The sequence below is a fragment of the Podarcis filfolensis genome (assembly GCF_964270895.1).
Source record: "Podarcis filfolensis genome assembly, chromosome: 4".
NCBI classification, from domain to species: Eukaryota; Metazoa; Chordata; class Lepidosauria; order Squamata; family Lacertidae; genus Podarcis; species Podarcis filfolensis.
The window spans coordinates 39,855,634-39,878,119 of NC_139607.1; the positions used below are offsets into that span (position 1 = coordinate 39,855,634).

The 22,486-nt window shown below is 41.4% G+C and overlaps 1 protein-coding gene across 4 annotated transcripts; it reads left to right on the top strand.

The window, feature by feature from the left end:
• Positions 1-27: 27 nt before the first annotated feature.
• Positions 28-21,767, top strand: TXLNG (taxilin gamma). Of its 4 annotated transcripts, none has more exons than XM_083612383.1 (10): positions 28-291; positions 5,707-6,022; positions 7,106-7,197; positions 8,807-8,977; positions 11,203-11,397; positions 13,100-13,219; positions 14,656-14,730; positions 16,464-16,556; positions 17,448-17,543; positions 18,348-21,767. In XM_083612383.1, the coding sequence occupies exons 1-10, from the start codon at positions 160-162 to the stop codon at positions 18,672-18,674; spliced, it is 1,617 nt and encodes a 538-aa protein (XP_083468509.1). In that variant the 5' UTR covers positions 28-159; the 3' UTR covers positions 18,675-21,767. The 4 variants fall into 4 exon arrangements, with proteins under 4 accessions (XP_083468509.1, XP_083468511.1, XP_083468512.1 ...); XM_083612385.1 differs by having other exon boundaries at positions 119-291; positions 5,707-5,851; XM_083612386.1 differs by lacking the exon at positions 28-291 and adding an exon at positions 4,873-5,063 and having other exon boundaries at positions 5,707-5,851.
• The last annotated feature ends 719 nt before the right edge of the window (positions 21,768-22,486 follow it).

Genomic DNA, 22,486 nt, shown 5'->3' on the forward strand with positions numbered 1-22,486 from the left:
GAGCGAGTTCTTGGCTCGCTCCCTCACTCGCCTCTTCACCCGGGCCCAAGCGGTGGGCGTTTCTTCTGCGTCACATGACACGGGAAAGGGTGGCCGGTGATTGGCTGAGGGGAGGCGCTTCCGGCGTAGGCCGGCTTGTTTGGGTATTACCGTCACACTATGGCGGCGCGCAGAGCTGAGCTAGCGTGTGTCGACGGCAGCCGCGCTGTGGGGACCGGACCGAGTCCTGCACAGGAGCAGCGAGAGGGGCAGGAGGCGGCGGCGGCGCGGGCGTCAGGAGGCGGCTCTGAGGTAAGAGCCCTTACCGTTCTCCGTTGCCCGGGCGAGGGGCGCCAGCTCTCCACGCGGCCCCTGCCGCTGCTGCCCCGTGGCGCAGTGGAAACGGCAAGGGGCTTCTCGAAGGGCTCCCTGAGGAAACGGGGCACGGTGCTCCCAGGAGCGCCGCGCGCGCCTCCTCCTCTTGGGTGTGGGGCGACTCGGGGCAGAGGCCCTTGGGGAAGTGAGGGCTTCAAGTACGTTTCGGGGAGCAGGAACCGAAGCTGGGCTGCCCGTGGCGGCCGCTTGGTAAACGGCAGCTCAGCTAATCCGGTTCTTGCGTTTCTCTTTCTCCCGGGGCGTTATGGCTTCCCCGCCAAAGGGCGGGCAGGCAGGCAGTTCTCGCGTAGCCGCACAAAGTCGTATCATAGAATCATAGAGTTGGAAGAGACCACAAGGGCCATCGAGTCCAACCCCCTGCCAAGCAGGAAACACCATCAGAGCACTCCTGACATATGGTTGTCAAGCCTCTGCTTAAAGACCTCCAGAGAAGGAGACTCCACCACACTCCTTGGCAGCAAATTCCACTGTCGAACAGCTCTTACTGTCAGGAAGTTCTTCCTAATGTTTAGGTGGAATCTTCTTTCTTGTAGTTTGGATCCATTGCTCCGTGTCCGCTTCTCTGGAGCAGCAGAAAACAACCTTTCTCCCTCCTCTATGTGACATCATTTTATATATTTGAACATGGCTGTCATATCACCCCTTAACCACCTCTTCTCCAGGCTAAACGTGCCCAGCTCCCTTAGCCGTTCCTCATAAGGCATCGTTTCCAGGCCTTTGACCATTTTGGTTGCCCTCCTCTGGACACGTTCCAGTTTGTCAGTGTCCTTCTTGAACTGTGGTGCCCAGAACTGGACACAGTACTCCAGGTGAGCTCTGACCAGAGCAGAATACAGTAACGACTGCAGCAACAGCAGGAAGATTTAATAGGATTTTGTGAGCAAGGTGATACTAATATTTTCCAACCCTCCTTCTTGGCGAGGGATGGGAGTCAGATACAACAAAATCATATCGATATGGGTTTGCCATACGGATCTCCCAGGCGTTGCTAACAAACACCTGTTCAGAAGGAAGGCTTGCGAGTTTATATGTGAGCATGCACTGGTTGCCTCTCTGCCTCTTTTAGCCAAACCAAAAATGCGGATCGTTGTTTTTGCTTCCCTCTCACACGCTGGTGCCCAGCAGCAACTGTGAAGGCCCTAGGTCAGTATAGAAAGGTAATAAGGATGGACAAAGGCATTGAAACAGCTTTGTCCAAAAGCAACACTAAAAACCCCTGTGAAATTTTTCCCTATTGGAAAAAAAGGCTGGGATGTGTGTGTTGGTTTAAGCACTTCACCAAGCAGTGGGCAAGAAAGCCATCCATACAACATGTCCTTCATGAAAGGCAAGTGGGAATATGCTGGCTTGGACACTGTCACTCAGGAGTCCTCTGTGCGGCAGCCAAGGAAGCCTTTCCTGATCCAGAGCCTAAAAGAGCAGATGGGGGTTTGATGGCATGACCCTGCTTGCCAAAGCAAATCTTAGAGTTAGAAGACTGGTTGCTAATCAAGTTTGTCCAAGGACAGCGGGACACTTGTTACAGTGAACAAAAAAGACTTGAGTACTTGCTTGGTTATCTATTATGTACTATTGGAAGAAAATTTTGCTTATGTGGGGTGGTAAATACCAGTAAAATGTAACATGTTAAAAAGGGTGTTTGGCTATATTTTGCTACGTATCTGAGATGTGAAGTGTGCAAAATATGGGAAAGGGGAAGACATCTTTTACTTCTCCCAGTATTCTGCTTATGTAAAATGAATTAATCCTGCATACTGAACAGGGAGCTTACAACATATAATAAAAGCAACAGATAATAAAGCAAGACTGCAGTCCTCGCCCTAGTTAGAGGGGAGTTAACCACATTGAATTCAGTAGGACTTTTAAGTAGATTGTGCTGCAGAAGAATAATTTATTAATATTAAATCTGACTAGACAGTGAGCTTTAGTAACAACAGCCATTTTAAATCTCACCAAATGGTTAAAAGCAAAATTTTAACTGATTCTTAAAACTCAAGGAAGGTTGGAAAAGTTCAAAAGAAAGGCTCTGTCTCTTGTAGCCACCCACCTTAGTTCAGAAGGTAGCGGCACATAGAGACTTCCAAGGTCTCAAAAGTTAGATTCCTATGGGAGCAGGCTACAAAATTTAAAACTTTAAAATGTCAAAAACAAAAAATTTAATATGTGTCCTTAAGCACATAAGAATTCTGTGAAGTTTTTAAAGATGATTCTTCCTGTTCATACCAGACAACAACAGGTATGTTCTGGACTAGCTATTCTGTTGTGAAATATATTAATAAGGAACTTCCATAATGGACAGGAATATCTTGGTAACATCTAACATAGATTACTGCAGACCATAAATAATTTGAGAGACGATGCTTTTGCGTGAAGAGCTGTAGTTTAATATAATTGCTTTAAAAATATGTGTAAATGTCACTGCAGTTTAGAAGTACAGGGGATGACAATTTTGTGTGTGCTCAAAGCAAGTGTGCTGTTTTCAAACCCAGAAGATAGCAGGTCAGGCTTCTGCACAGTCTACCAACATGCATGATGATGCAGAACACAAGCCCTGCGCAAATCAGGGGTTGTTTGTATACTGTTTGCTCAGTTGCTGAGTAGGGGAGTATTTAAAACATACTTTGAAAAGCAACTGTTTGTAACAGTTTGATGCCAATGCTGCAGTCTTAGCATTAAATCACATGCTTCATATCATTCTCCTACCTGGAATATCTTTCCACAGGCCCCTAGCCTGTAGAGCCAGTATTATTTAGCATAGTCAAAGTTTGTATCTTAGCACAGTCATGATCTCCAGTATGGTATAAATTTTGCTTTTGCTCGTAATCTAAAATAGACATAACTACCAACTAGCTCTGAGTTCTCGGTTGCAAATATATTTAATAATATATTATAGTTTTCAAAAAAAATTGCTTATTAAATACAAGTAAAATTAACAAGGCAAATTAGATCGCTCTCTAGGACATCAGAATTTTTTCTGATGCAAACTGAATTTTCCAAGGCATATTCAAAAATTTTCAGAAAATCCACATTGCTGTAGAGAACATGAGATGAATGGAAGGGCTGACTTTTTCATAGCTGAATTGCTGCATATCCATAGTTCCTCTTGCTGAGCAAGTTACAATGCATATGTAGTGGCCGAATATAAATGCAGGTTTGTTAACTATCAATTCTGAATTCTTACGGACTTTGTATCTCACCCTACAACAAGCAGAGTTCCAGTCATGCAATGAGACTTCCCCTTCCTCTCCTTGCACACACCCAAAATCTTCTGTAGAGAGGACCCCCCCCCCCCACAGCTGCAGAGAAAAGAAGGGGGAAATTTTGTTATACAGATGGAACACGATGGCTCAGACCCTGCCTTTTTAACAGTTTGCCCCTTATTCTTGATGTATGAATACGTAGTTTGTTAGATAGCTTTTAAATATGTATTGGAAGCAAAATTACATCAGGATAAATATACAAGTAATGACTATATAATCCATAACCAAACTCTATATTGTTAGGTAAAACAAAATAAATATAACATTGACACAATAATTGTGCATTTGCTGTAGATTGATTTTACTGTACAAAAATTAAAGAATGACCACATTTTAGCAAGCTTACTCCATTTGTTCTTTTGACCCTTAATTAGGTCATTTAACTATAGATTAAAATTCCCACATGACCTTTTCTGTTTAAGATGATATGCTCAGAAGTCTCCAATATTTTGCATATAGAAATCTTGCTGCTGTCACAAAATGTTGATTCCTTGTCCTTTTTTTTCCTGTGCAGCAACAGTTTATCAGAAAAAGAGAGGTTCTAAATAACATCATATCCCATTCCCCCCATGCTATTTTCATTCTTCCTTTTTTTTGCCAGTCTTTACCAAAAATTCCAATAGATTAAATCAATAGCTTTTTCTTTTCTAATAAATAGAGCATCATATATTTTCATTACTTTAATTTTCCTTCATGACCCTATTTCAATAAAAATTGTGGCCAATATTCCATAAACTTTCCCAACCTAATCCGTAGCTTATTTCCTAAAGCTGGAGCCCAGCTAACCCATGCATCTCTCTCCTTACCCGCAAAGCAATTCATACCATCGAGTGTGCTGATGGAATCTTTCATATGCTGAAACTGCATATTGCTGATTTGTTATAGGGTTTTTAAACTGCAGAGTAATTGAGCCGTCGGGTTTGAACAGTTGTTACATTCATTTCCCCTGCGGGACATTCCGATAGCTATTAAGAAAGCCTCTTTACAAAAAATAAACCCGGCATCAGGCTTCCTTTTAAATAAACTTCAAATAAACGTGCAACTAATTTTTGTTTAGAAATTCCCCATGGCACTGAGAGAGCTGGTGTGTGCACATTTTTTAAAAAACAAAACAACCTGGGCTGCCCTCCCATTTGGGGATGGAACTCCATTGTCCCCAAAGCAGCCCCCGCTTGGCCTGCGCTTTCCTCGCCAGCAGCCGGCGCCGCAGATGCCGCTTTGACGTCCTTTCTCCCGCGTGCGCGCCCAAGCCCCGCCCACGGGGGCGCACGCGACGGAGCTCCGGCAATAGCCGGGTATTTAAGCAGCAGGGAGCGGAAATCCCTCCTCCTCCCCTTGGCGCCCTTCTAGCCCCTGCGCCAGCCAGCTTCCGGCTTCGCAGGTTCCTCGGGTCCTCGGTGGTGGTGGTCGAGGCGGATGGCGGAGCAGGTAAACCGCTTCTCGCCGCGCGCTCCTCACGCGCTCAGCTGAGCAACAGCCGCGCATCGGGACAAAAGGCGCCGGTAGTCGTCGACCCCCGTCTCTCGGCGCCGTCCCTTCCCGGTCCTCGCTTGTCAGGGACCTTCTCGGGTGGCGGGTAGCATCTCCCGCCGCGCTCTTTCTGCCCCGCACAATCCTCGGCTCTTTTCAGGAGAAGTGGACTGTACCGCGAGGGATTGTACCGAGGCGCGGCTAACTAGAAGGGTTTGCTCTGGCATCCCTAGCCTGCTGCTATGTCATTTGTCAAAAACAAATAACACGTAATACAGTACAGTGGTACCTCGGGTTACATACGCTTCAGGTTACAGACTCCGCTAACCCAGAAATAGTACCTCACGTTAAGAACTTTGCTTCAGGATGAGAACAGAAATCGTGGCGGCGCGGCAGCAGCAGGAGGCCCCATTAACTAAAGTGGTCTTCAGGTTAAGAACAATTTCAGGTTAAGAACGGACCTCCAGAACAAATTAAGTACTTAACCCGAGGTACCACTGTATATGGGGTTTTGTCAATGCCTGTGTGTTAATCTCGGGACGAAATACAAATGGGTCTTTTCCGCCTGGGTAACCTGAGCTCTTTTCTCTCCCTTTCAAAGCATATGCTGCTTACTGAGGAAGAACCGCAAAACTGTAAATTTGGAAGGAGCAGCCCGGACCGGCAGCTGAGGAACAGCAAGTGCGCTGCGCTGAATACAATGTTGCAACATTCAGATACAAATTGCGATGGTGCAGAAAATGCAGGTGCGTTGGAGGAGGCAGAGGATTTTATTCCCAGAAACAGAAATGTGTTGGGAGCAGCATTCTGCCCTCAGGAATTGCGAGAGGAGACCCCTGGAAGAGAAGAGACTCGCACTGACCCACCTGATGGCCAGCAAGACCCAGAAAGTGAGAAGGGCAAAGAGAAAACCTTAGGTATACGACAGTGCTGAACCAGGATAAATAATTGCACCTTGACTTTTGAAGTTAGGTTGTCCAGCATTGAAAAAATAGAACACTTGTTTACATTTCTTGATAACATACTTAGCAAAGCAATTGAAAGAGGGGCTAAGGTGGTGTGAAGCAGTGGATCCTCTTCCATAGCCCTGCCAGTTAGGACCGAAGAAGATGTGTATGAGGGGAGAGGGAGTCTTTGTTGTGGCAGCTCTAGTCTGGTGCAGGAGACATGCTCAGATCAGGCCCTTCTCTAATAAAATGACTGGCTTAGGATCAGGTGGATACATCCCTGTCCCTGATCTATCCCCTGTTTTGGAACCCTATGGTAGTTTGTGTCAGCAATAGCTTTTCAACATCCTGTGCTTTTGGTAGTCACAGTGGAGGCCTCTGTGCTAGTGGAGTACCCCCCCTCCCCCCCGAGCAGAACCTGGCAGAGAAACACTTCCACTCAAGCCTAACTCCCTCTCACAGTGCAGATCAGGGGATTAGGACACCCAACAAAAGGTTCTTCTACTGCCTTGTTCTTTGCTTTCCCCCCCTTTGCTTTATCAAATCTAATTTTAGAAAACAATGAGACATTCTGATAACTGGAGAATAAAGCTATGTTCTACCTTCAGTGTTGGAGGTAGTATGCTGGGAATCGGAAGTGGGGAAATCGCCGTTGTAGCAAGTCCTGCTTGCGGGCTTCCCATAGGCCTCTGGTTCGCAATGTGAGAATAGGATCCTGGTCCAGATATGCCTTTTGCCTGATACAGCAAGGCTCTTATGTTTTTTTATGGTACTTTGAAGAATGCCTTGCTCTGTTTCATCACTTTGTCTTTGAAGTAGAGATCCTAACAAATGTCCAGTATTCCTACTGTATCAAACTTCTTAAGTCCTTTTTCAGTAATCTGGCCTTGTATTGTACCGAAGTTCTTGTTGCTTTTTTGTTGATAATTGCCTAATACTTTGCATTTTCTAGGTATAATTATAAATGTTCCATTTTCTACTATCAACATATGTTACTCAGAGCACAAAATGTTCTGGTAATACTTCTAAAATACTGTTCTTTTTGGTCTGTAGGGAAAGAAGTACTCTTATTGATGCAAGCTTTAAATACTCTTGCTACTCCAGAAGAAAAGTTGGCTGCACTCTGCAAGAAATATGCTGATCTGGTAACTATGTACTACAATTAAGGTCACATGCTTTCTCTGTAGTTGCAAATTAACTTTGTAAACATGCATAGATGTCTTAGCATTGGAGTTTCATTCCTTTGAATGTTCCTACAACCAATAGAAACAGATTGAAATGTCAAATGTCAAGAACAATTAAACATCTTAATGTTGTTATTTGCACCGTTTCTATACTGCTTAATATCACCCTGGTTAAAGCTTATTATAACGGGATCATGGAAAAAATATTTTTTTATGTATGTTATTTGGCACTGTCCTCTCAAAAGTGCAGGAACTTTTTAAGCTCCTGGTTGCATGTTAAGACATTATTTGGTTTTGATAAAGGTGAGGAAGCAGAACTATACTTTCTGTTGCTCCTATTGCTACTTCATTCAAAGACTCTCTAATTCAGGGGTGGGAAACCTGTGACTCAGAAGCAATATTTTGCAGCAGCAACTGGACAGTCATAGGTTCCACATCCAAGCTGTAATTGGAATATGTATAAATACAGAGGAAATGGTTTTTACATGTGTTTTGGCTAGGTGTTTTTAGTCGAGACACCAGCTATCATTCAGCTGTATTGTTGACTGCAAGATTGCCTGTTCCCTCTCGCATGCACAATGGATAATTCTTCGAGAAAAGAGTGTATGCAATTTCTGTTTATGTGGGATCATGCCCCTAGTTCCTGGGTTGTATCCAGCATGTCCGCGTAATAGCAGACTGGACTTCTACTTAATGCAACAGGTCTTCCCCTTCTTCTCCTTCCCCCTGCACACACCCCAGATCTGCTGTGTATTCAATTCAGAAAATGTTTAAAATGTAACGAATCATGAGTAGAAAATTCTATAGATGAAGGTCAACATATGAGAGGTTGTCTATGTGCACTTACTGTCTTGTCAGACAAAAAGTTCTAAAAGATTTGCTGAGAAATTTGCCTTAATTCATGGAAGGACAATGTGGAAAGAAGAAAGGATTGTGGATTCCAAAGTCACGATATTCTGAAAGAAACTAGCACTGTGAATCCTGTTCTGAAGCTCGTTCCGAAGTAAACAGGCATAATGGTTATAGGTGTATGCATTGTGTGGTGGCTGAGTTGGTGGGGGTAAGGACACCTGGCCATCACCACACTCCAAGCTTCCAGTTATACTACAAGGGTAGCAAAGATTGCAAACTAAAATAACGGGGAGGTGTTGACCCTCTTCTTTAACATAGATCTCTCCACTCTGGATAAGAGGCCCTAGCAGTCCTCAATCTTACCTGGATTTGATTATGCTCATTTATAGTGAAATGAAACATAGATAATCCAAGTGGATAGCTCAGTTGGTTAGTGTGTGGTGCTGATAACTCCAAGGTTGCAGGTTGGATCCCCATATGGGACAGCTGCATATTCCTGCATTGCGGGGAGTTGGACTAGATGATCCTCAGGCTCCCTTCAATTTCTACAATTTTATGATTCTGTAACAAGTTGTGATTGTGAGGTTCTGGTTCTGTATCTGATTGATTAAAAACTAATGCAATCCGTTGGAGACTAGCTACAGAAAACCACTTCAGTTCTAAAGGGTAAAGAATAGGTTGGGGTTTTTTTTAACCTCTTCTTCTTTTTCTCATTTAGTTGGAGGAGAGCCGAAATGTTCAAAGGCAAATGAAGATGTTGCAGAAGAAACAAGCACAGGTTGTGAAAGAGAAGGTCCATTTGCAGAGTGAGCACAGCAAGGCCATTCTAGCACGCAGCAAACTGGAATCTCTCTGTCGTGAGCTTCAACGCCATAATAAAACTTTAAAGGTCAGTTTGATAAGACAGTACATGAAGCAGATTCTGAGAGCAATATGATTTTCTAAAAGTAGGGTGGCTGCTGGAATATATAAACAAGAGTATAGCAAAATGGAAAACAATTGGGAGTGGATGGAAACACGATCTGTTGATCACCAGTTTAGTTTATTCCTTGATGCTGTTTTACAGCAAAGATGCTTGATCCTCTAGAAGTTGACTGCTGGTTATCCCCTGGAAATGTGTCTCCAAACAAGGTTGTTAATACATTTTACACTGGGACCCAGGGATAAGAGGCTAGAAAGCAGGTGGGCTTCTCTCAGTTTGTGTCCAGCTCTAAACCCATATTGGATGCAATTAATTATTGCAAGTACAGTGGGACAAGGGTGTAGTAGTAAGAGCACTTGAGATGATTAAGCAGCATACAGAAGGGTGGTATGGGGTATAGTCATGCCAAAGGCAAGGTGGTTCTTTTATAATGAGATTCAGAAGCAATACAAAATACACAAGTGAGTGAGAAGATTTAAAGATTTTATTCCAAAACAGCAAGCAATATATACATACCAAGCAAGCACTTCAATCTGCCACTTGGAAGCCTTCAAGAAGCGGCAAAGCGACTCCCCCAGGTAGCCTCAGTCTGCACGGCCCTGCAGCCGATCACTCCATGCACGAGCTTCAAAAAAACCTGCCCAAACTGTCCAATTTTATAGATAGCCTCTGTGGCTTCCAAGACTGATTACGTGCAGATCATCCATTAGCCACCCCCTCCCAATGCTTCACTTTCTCAAAACAATGTCAAACATCAAAGAAGGCACCCAGCACTATCCTCCACAACTAAGGAAGGCAGCTGTGTGTGGGGGTTCACCTCTTCCCAACATTCTCAGGACATTAAAGACTGTTCTCACACCATCAAAAAACTTAACAAGAGCAAAGAGAGGGGGAATGTCCACCCCTCCCTTCCTGTTCCCAGCTCTGGAAATCAGTTTTTGACTCTCCCTGACACACTCTAGCATCCTTTGGGGAGATTAGCTCTCTGAGTAACTAAGCCTCAGCCCCATTTAAGGAGATCTGCTGGTGCCTCCTGCTGCATTACAAAGTCTAGTCTATGTGATGCAGTATCCCATAGAGTCCTAGCAAATTGCACATTGGGGAAAGGCTATTACTAGTTGTAATGCACATCGTTGCATGCAGAAGGTCCCAGGTTCAACCCCCCTCTGGCAGAGGACTCATTGCTACTGGTTTAGATGGGCCAGTGGACTCAGCATAAGGAAGTTTCTTAAGTTCTTGTGCTCTGATCAAGTGGGGGAGGAGATGGGGGGCAAGGCAATACTGTTATTTTCCTAGCTCCTGTGGAGATAGCATCACTCCAAGTGTGAATTGTATCCTCCTTCCCTTATTCCATCCTGAAGTTGAAGCTATGATATTGTTAGCACTTTGGGAAGTAGCTGTAGTGATATGCAACTGTTCTGGAAAAAACAACCTGATTCTTCAGTTAGATCAACTCTTAATTCATGGAAATGTGCTACTACTCACTTTTGTTGATAGTTGTAGTTAAGTAGAAGTTAAAATTAGGGTGTCCTACTAGACCCGTCAGTCACGAAGTTTGACCTCCTTGTTCTAGATAAGAGTTATTTTGCATACTATGCGCTTGTACTTCAATGGAGTCAGGAGCTTGTCTGCATATTTAAGGCAGGAGCAAGAACAGCAAGTTAGACCTCATGCTGGGTGTTGGTGTAGATCTTGTGGTGACTATTGATTCTCATGAGGCAGAGGTGTGGAAGCACAATGGCAAAGGCCCTGCTGTGGAAAACAGTTGATAGCTCCTTGTTCCCCCCAAATACAGACTTGCTTGCTTCAGTAGAAACCAGCCTATTTTGCAAATGAAGTGACAATAACTGTCTGGTGCTAGTAGCTGCTGGTATGTGGAAAAGAATTTATTTATAAGCTGCTTTCTTTTGCTGATTCAAGCTCATAGCCACCACTTCTCCAGTTCAAGAGGTATAACTTAATAATTGTGCCTCAGCAACAAAACCTACTGAGAAGCTTCTGTATACTGGTTGGAGAGCAAAACAGTGCATGTTCATGTGTCTTATAGGCAAATTGTTCCAGATAAGTGGAAGCTAGCATCCATTCCAAGGGACTAAACCATTAAGATGATATTGGCCTGATTTTTTTTTTTATTCTTGTCCAAAATAATTAGTAAAAACACATTGCTTTGCTTTAATCTCTCTTGGTAAAAGGAAGAGAACATGCAACAAGCCCGTGAAGAGGAAGAGAGACGTAAAGAAGCAACTGCCCACTTCCAGATCACACTAAATGAAATTCAGGCGCAGCTGGAACAGCATGGCATACACAATGCAAAGCTTCGCCAGGAAAATATTGAATTAGGAGAGAAGTTGAAGAAACTTGTAGAACAATATACACTGCGAGAAGAAGTAAGTGGATTTATTAGTCCTTCGCTGTTTTAGACATCGCTTTGTTATTCAGTAGCATTTCATTTTGGAATATTACAGCTTGATGGTAAATTATCTCACATGAACATATTTACTCTTAGGTTTGAATGTGATGCAGTGGCTTCTGACTGCAGGAAATGCATTTGACAAAGTAATTAATAATCAAAGGTTACAAGTAGAAGGAAGGAGACGTCATGTAAAGCTTGACTTCATAAGATGCAGTACTTGCACACTATAAAGAAATACAGAAAGGAAAACAAATTCTACTTACCTTAACTTAGGAGCAAATGTTTGATCTATACAATGTTTCTGTATAGCCATGTGGGGAACCTGTGGTCCTCCACCTGGGCTCTTGACTCTATAATCCCTGTCCATTGGTCATGCTGACTGGGGCTGATGAGAGTTGCAGTCCAGCAATATCTGGAAGGCCACAGGTTCTGGCTCTTTCAGACACTCTGGGTTGCATCCAGAGTTGCCTTTCAACGAATGGAATAGTTCCTTCAATTTACAGAGAGGGCAGAGCTCCAGTGGAAGCTCTGCTGAAGGATCAAGGAGGGCCATTATTTTCACTGACTCCACCCGCAGCACCCCATGTCATCTCTTAACTCTGTGATGGAGGGTCCATTACCCTGCCCTCCAGTCAGATTTTCAGCAGGTATCAGGGGAAGGAAGAATTCACAAATGTTGCTTTCTTCCATAGTATTGTCCCATGTTTTGCTCGGTGCAGCTCTAAATCAAACCCTGTCTTGTTGTCCTGCCTTTCCTCCTGAAAGCAAGGGGGTGGTACACATGGTAAATTGGGTTGAGAGAAAGTACCAGTCCAAGAATTACCTTAAGAGTGAACACATACAGATGTTCTCCATTTTACATTTTTAAAATGCTGTTGCATTCCTTCAGGGATCCATAAGACTCTCTTATTGAAATTTCACAGTGTTTAAATTGCACCAGTTAACTAAATAGAAACTCTGAATGGCATCATCATCATAATAATAATTTTTATTTTCTTTACCACCCTCTCCAAACTTCAGTTACTGCTTGTTCTATTTAGTATTGAATAATCCACTGTATAGTGTGTCTTACAGAGTTAATGCTGCTAAACAATACTGTTTGAAATCAGCTTCTGGTTATCTACGTTTCATCTCGATGGCTGTACTTCTCAGTCTTTGATCCTGCTCCTTAATAAAATAAAAAAGCCTCTACTATAAGTCAAGCTGTTAAACATTTCCTCAAGCCTGCTTCTGCTTACTTGTTTTTGAAGTGCCGCAGATTACTATATTCTGTGTTAGAATCAGAATTTATGTTTGTGGGGTGTATGTGCAGCACCTGTTGCTTAATGGTGTAATCCTGTGCATGTTTACTCAGAAGTAAGCCTACTCTGTTAAGCGGGGTTACTAAGTGTGCATAGGATTACAGCCTGCATGTGTTTTGTCAGTCGTACGTTGGTGGTGGTCACTTCGATTTCAAGGGTTTTATGATGGTGTCGAAACTGCTAGCAGGTGTTTTCCAGGTTAAGCATGGCTTTCCGTATGTGGTGGTGGCCAGTTAGTTAAACCAGGTAAGAGCCATGATGAACATGAGGGTAGCTTTAAAGTTAAAAATAAAAAAAGTCTGAAATGAAAATTCAGTTTTGAATCTTTTGATAAGGTTTACTATTGATGGTACCAACATTCATGCTTTCTTCTAGCACATGGACAAAGTCTTCAAGCATAAAGAACTGCAACAGCAGCTGGTGGATGCCAAGCTTCAGCAGACAACTCAGCTAATAAAAGAAGCAGAAGAGAAGCATCAGAGAGAGAGGGAGTTTGTAAGTATTTCTGATTGCAAGAAAAGTATTTGGATATGCCTGAATTTTCCCTCTGGTAGTAACTTGGTACAGTAATGCGTTTTAGGCCTGAAACTATAACTAGAACAAATGGTAAACTGCTCCATTTGAATGTTCTGTCTCGTGCTTACTGTATGTTAGCAAACTTATCAGTAATCTGTATAGGTCATAAGTCCTCTAGAATGGGCAGTTTGGCAACTTCTGCACAGTTCACTGGCATGGAGTAAATTTGTAGCAGTAAAATGTATAATATATAAATAATAAAAATTATGTATGCATGTATTTGTAGCCCACTGGGTTGCCCCAGCCACTCTGGGCAGCCTCCAGCACATATAAAAACACAGTAAGACCTTAAACCTTAAAAAGCTTCCCTATGCAGGGCTGCCTTCAGATGTTTCCTAAATGTTATATAATTACTCATCTCCTTAACATCTGATGGGAGGGCATTCCACAGGGTGGGCACCACTACCGAGAAGGCCCTCTGCCTAGTTCCCTGTAGCTTCACTTATTGCAGTGTGGGAACTGCCAGAAGGCCCTCGGTGCTGGATCTCTCCGGGCTGAACAGTGGAGGTGGAGATGCTTTTTCAGGTGTACATATATATGCAGCTTTGTTTCTTGCTGGTACCACTGTAATGCATTTCTACATGCCATTATTTTTTCTTCTGCTCGGAAGAAATACAGATGTGTTAAATTTGATGGCTGGAATGTCTAGCAGTTTTATGAGAGCATTTAAAAAAACCTGCTACAAGAAAATCTTTAGATTAACATATTTATAATTCTATAAATTCAAAATATTTTGAACAGATATTCTGTAGTTACTCAACAAAAGCTGTGTATTTTTAGTGAACAATTAAAGTATGTTGCGGAACACCAGATCATCACATTGCGTGATCCATGGTGCATTAAATTCTTCAGTGCACTTAAACTCAGAACATCTTTCCAGTGATGTTCATCCAAAACAAAACCTTTGCCTTTGCAGAGAAAAATCTGCAGTAGTGTTGTAGAATCTCCAGTAGTTAGGATATAGTAACCAGTGATACTATATCCTATATAGGAGTGGAAATCTCCACTAGTGTTAATAGGAACTGCTAAACAAAACCAAATACAGTAAGACTGGCTAAATATGTTCATATTTTTGAATTTATTTGTAAATTTGTCTCTCTTTAGTTTTTCATGTATCACCACTTTAATTGACCTTTAAAAAACAAAGACATTTGTTCTAATTGACTTTGAAAAAATGGCTCTAAATTTGAATTTGAATGCAGGCAGGTAAGTTTCTTCATCTTCTGCCAATAAATAACTTTGTTTAAAATCTCTTACATAAAATAGGAAGAATAAAGGCTTAGCAAAATGTAGATGATGTGCTTTCTTTGGTATAAAGGTAATGTAGAGACAATACAATTTTTCTTCCTCTTCAGCTGCTAAAAGAGGCTACTGAGTCTAGACACAAGTGTGAACAGATGAAACAGCAAGAAGCTCAATTAAAACAGCAGGTAAACTAATTTAAACATTTGCTGCATTAAGGATCACTTAGTTACAAACTTGGTTGAGAAAATTATTTGTTCTCTTAGAATTTCTAAAACATTTTCAGAAACTAGCAAATCAGTGAAACAAGTTGGAAACCCACAAGAAGCCCCTGGGAAAGGGAAGATAAAACAGTTGGGAAATTCCACCCCCCTTGGAAGATTGGTGAACTCTTGAGATAATGAGTAGCTTCCTGTCACCTAGCCCCCTAAATCTGTTCTGGTGTTCCCCTCAACTTTTCCGGCTAGATTTGGGGAGGGGCACATGAGAGGAGAGGGAGTAGTTCTATTGCACAAGGGGAAATCCTTGCACTAGCTTGAGCCCATTATTATTGTTATTGTTATAAAACAGTATATTAACTCATTTCTTGTTCTGATGGTGCTGGGTACGTTTTGGCTGGTCTCTGGCAAATTCACAGGACTATTATTTTTCCCCAAGGTGGCTGTTTTTGGGCCATAATGCAGGTACTTGTGAAACCATTCTTGTGAGTGGGTTTATCACTTTAAGTGGCTGCTCTTATGTCATGCTAGGTAAGTCTCAAAAATCAGACTTTCCTAGTGTATGATGATCCCACTAACAAGAATAGATTTTAATATGAACCTCCACTGCATGATGCCACGTGGAAAAGTTCTACCTTGTGGCAAAAAGTTCTAATGCCTTGGTTCTTGGTTTGGTAGTGCCCTGCCTAAATCTAAATGCTGCTGGATTTACTTCGTTTTTCCAATGCTTACTAATAGTGCATGGGAAAGTACCCCTGAGAAACTCAGTGCTGAAACAAATTGCATACTAACCTATAATATTGGCAATGACTTAACAATATTAAAACCATTTTTGTGCACCCAGTGGCTTGGCTTTTTTGTTCTATGCCTTATTCTGCAGCTTAAAGTAAAAGAGATCTTGGTCAGTAGTGGCACAAATAAGTAGTTCAATTGGGAATTTAGTTTCTAGAATGATTTTGGCAAAAACATGTCTTGTGTGGTGTCCTGAAAGGCTTGTAATGGATTTACATTTCACATTTTGTGGAGGACTGATGAGATATGTTCACCCTTGACAGCTCAACCACTCACGAACTTGTTATTCCTGTAGTACCTTCCCTTCCACCTCAAGTTTTGCGTCATTATTGCATACTATGCAAATAAAAGAATTTGTATTCTTTTAATATGGGTTAGGTATCCTACAGTGCAATCCTACACACGTCTACTCAGGAGAAAGCACCATTAAGTTCAGTGCAACTTTCTCCCAGGTACCTGTGTGTAGCATTGCATCCTTAATCTGTTGGTTCTAAGAGAGGAGTGGGAGAACGAATGGTTAGTTTGCAAGATTTTTCCTAGGGCATGTGCATAGGTGGTGGTTGAGTTTAAAACTTGAGTGAATAGAGCTTAGATAAAAGTTCTTCAGAGGGGGAAATGGGCTCAAAGCAGTTCACTTCAGTGGGACTACTCATGAGTAGGACTTAGTTGACTACAACCCAGCAAAACAAAGAATCCTTTATTCTCATTATTTTTAACTCCTTTAGCATGCTGTTCTGCTTTGAAAGCCACCTCATCCTTAGGTAATTGTCACATAAGTGAAGTTCAGTCTTTTGAAATCACGTATTTCACTGTTTACCAAATAGTGGAATTTCCCTTGTGTAGCTACTGCATTTTATGTGTAACTCTAAATATTGCACATGTATAGAGGACTTAAGCATTGTCTCCTTCAGCTTTCTCTCTACATGGATAAATTTGAAGAATTCCAGACAACAATGGCAAAGAGCAACGAACTTTTCACAACATTCAGGCAAGAGATGGAAAAGGTACTTTGTTTACATGTATTATTTGCTGATCTGCCTCATTCATTCATTTACAGTGGGGAGATCGTAGTAAGACTACAGCCTTGTCAGTGGAGGCTGGTCCATTAGGGTGAATGGGACAGTGCCCCACCAACCTTACTCTCCCCTTATCCAGCTCCCAGCTACCGGCCTGCCTCCAGGGTTGGCATTTCCTGTCAGAATCCCCCACCTTAGCCTCGGTTTTGCCCTCGTGGAATGCAGCAGGCAGGTGGATAGACACAAAACTAGAATGAGTTGGTTCCACCTGCCATAGACTCTTGCTACGGTCCGCCCTCCCTGTCGCCGAATCCTATATACATTCACCCAGGAGTAAGTCCCATTGAATTCAGTGAAACTTAATTTCTGAGAAAAGAGGAAGAGAATTGCACTGTGAAGGACCTAGCCAGCCTGTGCACATCTTAATTATTGAAATCATCACCATTAAAGTTATTAATGATTTTAATTACTAAAATGCCAATAACTGAGTGATCTTGGTATGCTTTTCTTGTGGGAGATAGTACAGTGCACTTAAAAACAAAAACCTTTAAATGAAACATTTAGGGAGTACTGGGGGAGGAGAGGGGAGAAGGTTCCATTGCACAAGGGAAAATCCTCCTACTGATGGAAAATTCACCTTAGCACTGTGTTGAATTCCTCCCGTAATGTCAGTTTAACATCTCATTTTAAACAGTGAGCTTGAGTAACTTAAGAGTAAAGAGGCATTGAGAGTTAAAAGGTAGGATTGGCTAATCTTAGGCCTCAGGCACCAGCTGGCTGAGGCTCATGGGAGTTAGTGATCACCAAAAGGTTAGTCATCCTGATTTTAAGTAGTGAAATGTTTTTGCTTAAAAGAAATCAATAACTTTAACGTTTCAGATGACCAAGAAGATAAAAAAACTGGAAAAAGAAATAATAGTTTGGCGCACAAAATGGGAAAACAACAACAAAGCTCTCTTGCAAATGGCTGAAGAAGTGAGTATTAGGTTTCATGATTAAAAATCCAATGTGCCTTATATATTATGCAGGTAGCCTGTTTTGTATAGCTTTGTAGAATGTGAAGTTGAATCAAAACCACCAGGTCTCCAACCCGTCATTGGAAAGCAGACTGTACAAAAGCAGCTGAGAAAGGCTTTAGATTTTATTATGTTTGTGGATAAACTTGTTGATGTCATGATCCATACAAATAACTTGGCTGTCTTGGTGAACAAATTTATTTTGAATAGATGTCTTCAATCATATTCTAAATAGCATTGGGCAGTGTATGCTGCTAAGTGATTTCACTAGTGTAGTTTAACTTGCCTTCCCTATGTACCCCCTGCACCCTTCCCAAATCTGCTCCAAAGGGTTGGTGGGACCCCAGAACAGATTTAGGGGGTGCACAGTGGGAGGCGAAGTTCTGATTCACAGCCAAAAGTCCTTGCACTAGCAGAAGCTCTTTGTTCTGTACTGCCTGTTGTCTTTCTTTTTCTCTTGTGAAATAGTTACCAGTTATTTTTATACAAATCACTTTTATTAGCATCTTCTGGTTAAACAAGGGAGGGCCCTGCTTAATGCTTCTAAACATATAATTTATTATCTTGTTTCTGAACATTTCAAGTATTTCTAGCATGCTCTTCATTGTAATGCAGGGTACGACAATATATAAATGAAAACCGACCAAACATGCAATCCTAAAATAAAAAGAGCAAATAATATTACAGGATCCGCAGCAACAAGAGGAATAATCAGAAACAGGTCACACAAATGTCATCATGTGCAATCTCTTGTTTTCTGCAGAAAACAGTGAAGGACAAAGAATACAAAGGCTTCCAAATAAAACTGGAGCGTTTGGAAAAGCTGTGCAGGGCTCTTCAAACAGAAAGGAATGAGCTGAATGAGAAGGTGGAAGTTCTTAAGGAACAGGTTTCTTTAAGAGAAACAGATGTTGATCTAGCTGTGCATGTGTTGCAGTCATGCACACTCAATTCGCATGAGGAACTGGGGAGTTCTACCAATGGAGCGCAAGAAGGAATTCAGCCAGATCCTGAATCATCAGTGGCAAATGAAGGCTCTGAAAAAACTGTTTGCCTGGCTTCCATTCCAACTGCAGATTTTGTTGACTAAAAGTGTAAACACTGTATTGAGAGATATATTTTGTGTATAACTTTAACTGGTGGTGGTAACTCTTAGTTTTGTGGTGAAAATTTTCTTACTTTTTCTACCATATCTGTATTTTCTTAGAACAGAACTTGCCTGGTACAGGAAGCTGCATAGCGGCTATTGAATAGCTTATCTATAAATTTTCCACAACTGTGTTGCACATCTGCCTCGTTTTTTAAAACAGAACTCATAAAGGATGCATGCAGATTCCTTCCTTCTGACCCCATAGCACACATCACCATGTCATCTAAGACTCGTGTACAGATTTAACATCATGTCAGGGGAACAACTGTGGCCAGAGTGTCGCAGACTCGGGTTTGGGGGAGGGGGAGGGAATCGTTGCTTCTATTAAGTGAATTAAGGCTTAGTATTGAATTGTGATGACCAAATACTACAGTGAACTATAATTGGAGATGTGATGGCCAGTGGAAGCTCATTACTGGATTCATATATGAACAAAACTAAAAACTCTTACAGGGTTTAAGTGTAGCTGCAGTCTTGCCTACAGCTTTGAAATCTATATAATTTTGCAACTGGAAAACAGGGTGTACAACTCACATATTTCTCAGGATTGTCCTGCACAGTCAATTCATAGACGGAGTGACTGTTGCCTGACCTGTTAAAAGTGAAGAAACAAGGGAAGAAAACGGGCGCTTAAAAGTTTGTCCAATTAACCACCGACCAAGACTCAGATGCATTTTGAGCACAGTTTTGCATCATCCTGGAGATAAAACCTTAATAGTTAAAACCTACTGCCTACAAATGCATGTGTGTAGTTGTGGCTTGTCCGATAAAACAAAATGCAATGGGTTTTTGGTTTGTGGGTGCGCGGCAAAAGTACTTTTTTCTGCCATTATTTCTTCACTAGGTTTGGTGCCTAATTACCATGAAATAATGAACAGCTACAAAGGTGTTCATCACTGAAAATGGGTGTAATGACCAGTAACACTCCGTCTCTTGGTCCCTTTAATAGACAGTACAGCAGACCATAATGCACATATTTGACTGGAAACATGTTCCCATGAAAACTTACTTGCCTATTTAACAAGGATAGGTCAGAGTATAGATAATACAGTTTGTCGTCTAGGGATGGAGGGGGAATACTCTGATCTGTTTTCTCAACTATTGCTTTTTGTAAAATAAAAATGTATGACTAGATAAAACATACCTGTAAGCAAAAGTGCCTTCTGGTATCTATAGGTTACCTGGTAAATTTGGCACATCAGTTAACTAATATACAGCAAGCGAGGCTCCACTTTATTTCTGTTGCGTTTGTGGTTAGTGTTGTGAATGTAGATTGACCTGGAAAAGCCCAGATACCCCCATAATTTGGACTTGTGTTTCTTTTATTTATTTAAAAGACAGGGACCAATAGTGTTTTCTTTGTTAATGTTAGGCAGAGTGCTACTAGGTCAGAAGCTGCTGTTTAACTCTGCCTTGCAGTTAGTAGCTTTCTAGTTGCTGGTTGTTTTGAAAAAATCCAAATACTCCTATTTCTGGTATTTAATTTAGTTTTCATTTTTAAGAGATTTCTGACTCAAGCACATAATTGTTGGCAGGTTCTCTCCTTGCCTACCCATTCTCTCTGAGTTGCAGATTACTTGAATGTTCAGGCTATGTTGCTATGTGCTACCCTTTTCCTGATGAAATATACAGAATGGAAATAGATGTCTTGAAAGGAAATAAAGGTTGGATCACACCTACTGAATGTTACCTAATACCATTGAGCAAAATCAAATTGGCATCTGCAGTGACTTAATTTGGAAACTGGCCAGTTAATATTCCTTATAAGGTGCATTTGCAGTTTTTTTTCTTTTCTTTTTTGGTATGCATTTCAAGTACAGTAAAAGAAAGCAAAGCTGGTGGGAGGTTTTATAGTGAGGAAGGGTAGAATGAGCTTTGTCAGTCATAACCATTGGATTGTAATTGATTCTGGAGGGAAATTTCCTGATGTTTCTTTTAAAAAACAAAACAAAAAACCTTGTCCAATACTTTAAAGCATATATGTGTAAGCAAAGACGTCATAGTAAGTAATTTGAAACTGAATGCAATTTTGAAGGACCGAACTGCAGTGTATCTGAACCATCCCACCCCACCAACCCAATGTATGTGGTTGCCTTGCCTGTAGCCAGGATTGGTGTAACGTTTGCTCTCTTTAGAGAAGAGTAGACTTTGGGTTCCGGTGCATTAAAAATTGCTTCCACGTTATAGCTAACAACACCCTAAGGATTGTGGCCACTAATACTTAAAAGTAATTGAATTGAATTGACTATTCTTTCTGGTTCCTGTCTTTTCTAAGTGTAGAACTAAATTTTGTTTCCTAAAATCTTAAGACATTCCATACATTGACCAGTGAGAGGGCCAGCATGGGATAAGCGCAGTCCTTGTCTGATCTGGAATTGCACTGCTGTTCTCCAGCCCTTTTTTCCAGTGTACTTCCACCTGTACAACCCATGCTTACCACTGGCAGCTGCTTCAATGTGCAAATTCCAGTAATCATGTGCTAAATTTAAGGCTGTTGCTTGTACCGTCCATCTCTTTATACCTTTTGCAATGATGCGTACAGTGTGTGGGGGGGGAGTGCACTGTTTTTCCTATTGCATAACCGGTGGTTCAAATGCACAGTTAATCTGCCGATTAAGCCCTAGAATCTTAAACTATTCTCACACAGGGCCCTCAAAGCCAACACTCTTTTTCATTTGTAATTCTTAAGTGTATTTGCATACATGCTTGGGGGCTGTATCTTTCCAATCCGTTCTCCTCTCTCTATTACACCTGGTTATGTTACCGTTCAGTTCTCAGGTGTTGCAGAAAATCTACCTCTTCAGACTGTAGATGGAAATAACTGTGAAAAGTGATGCAGATATTTAGTTTGTGCTGAACACTCTGCTTTATTTTTACAACCCATACCTGCTTTCATGAAAAAGAAATGCTGAATAAAATAGCCAGTCTTGTTTTTGCTTTTCAAGAACATTTTGTAGAGATTTTTCACTAATGTGAATCTGAAATTTTATCTACTCAGTTCTGTATAAATTAAGTAAATATGTGTGCTTAATATACTAGGCTATGTGTCTTATTTTTTTTAAGAGTTCTCAACTAAATGTTACTTTTCTGGCTGTAGGTATTGTCCATAGATGTATGGTGTTCACTGTACGTATTATTAAGTGAACTGTAAACATGCAATTTTGCACTTCCATAGCTATCCTAAGGATTCAGAATTTAAAACAAAGCCCTTCCATCAGTATATCTAAATGTTAAAACACCATAGCTGTCTTAAACATTCCTTTAATAATGGGATGGAAAACTCCATTTGATTTTCGTCAGTAGTGCATCAAAAGAGTTTACCAGCACCATCTAGTGGCAAAAGACAGAGTCTTAACGAGCATCTATTATGGGTGTATGTCTTACACAAAACTGAGGACAACAATCCCTTTAAATTATCTATCGAACTTGTGGTCTGTACTATTTCTTCCATCTCAACTAATAAATTGAAGCAATATTCTCTTTTTATAAATCAAAAAGGAAGAAGTTAAGGATAGAAAGTGTCAGGATGTCATTCTAACATTCATTTTTGTTTTACCACTCACTGTCACTGGCTACAGTGTGAACAAGCAGTATTTTGCCCAATAGTTTTCCCTCTGTCCTTTACAGGGAGCAATTTGATTTAATGAACCAAACAGTGCTTTGTATTAAGATGCCTAATGTGTATTTTCGCAGCCCCCCCACCCCAAGTTGTGCTTTTTTCACGGTTACATTAATGTGCAGCTGGTGGTTTG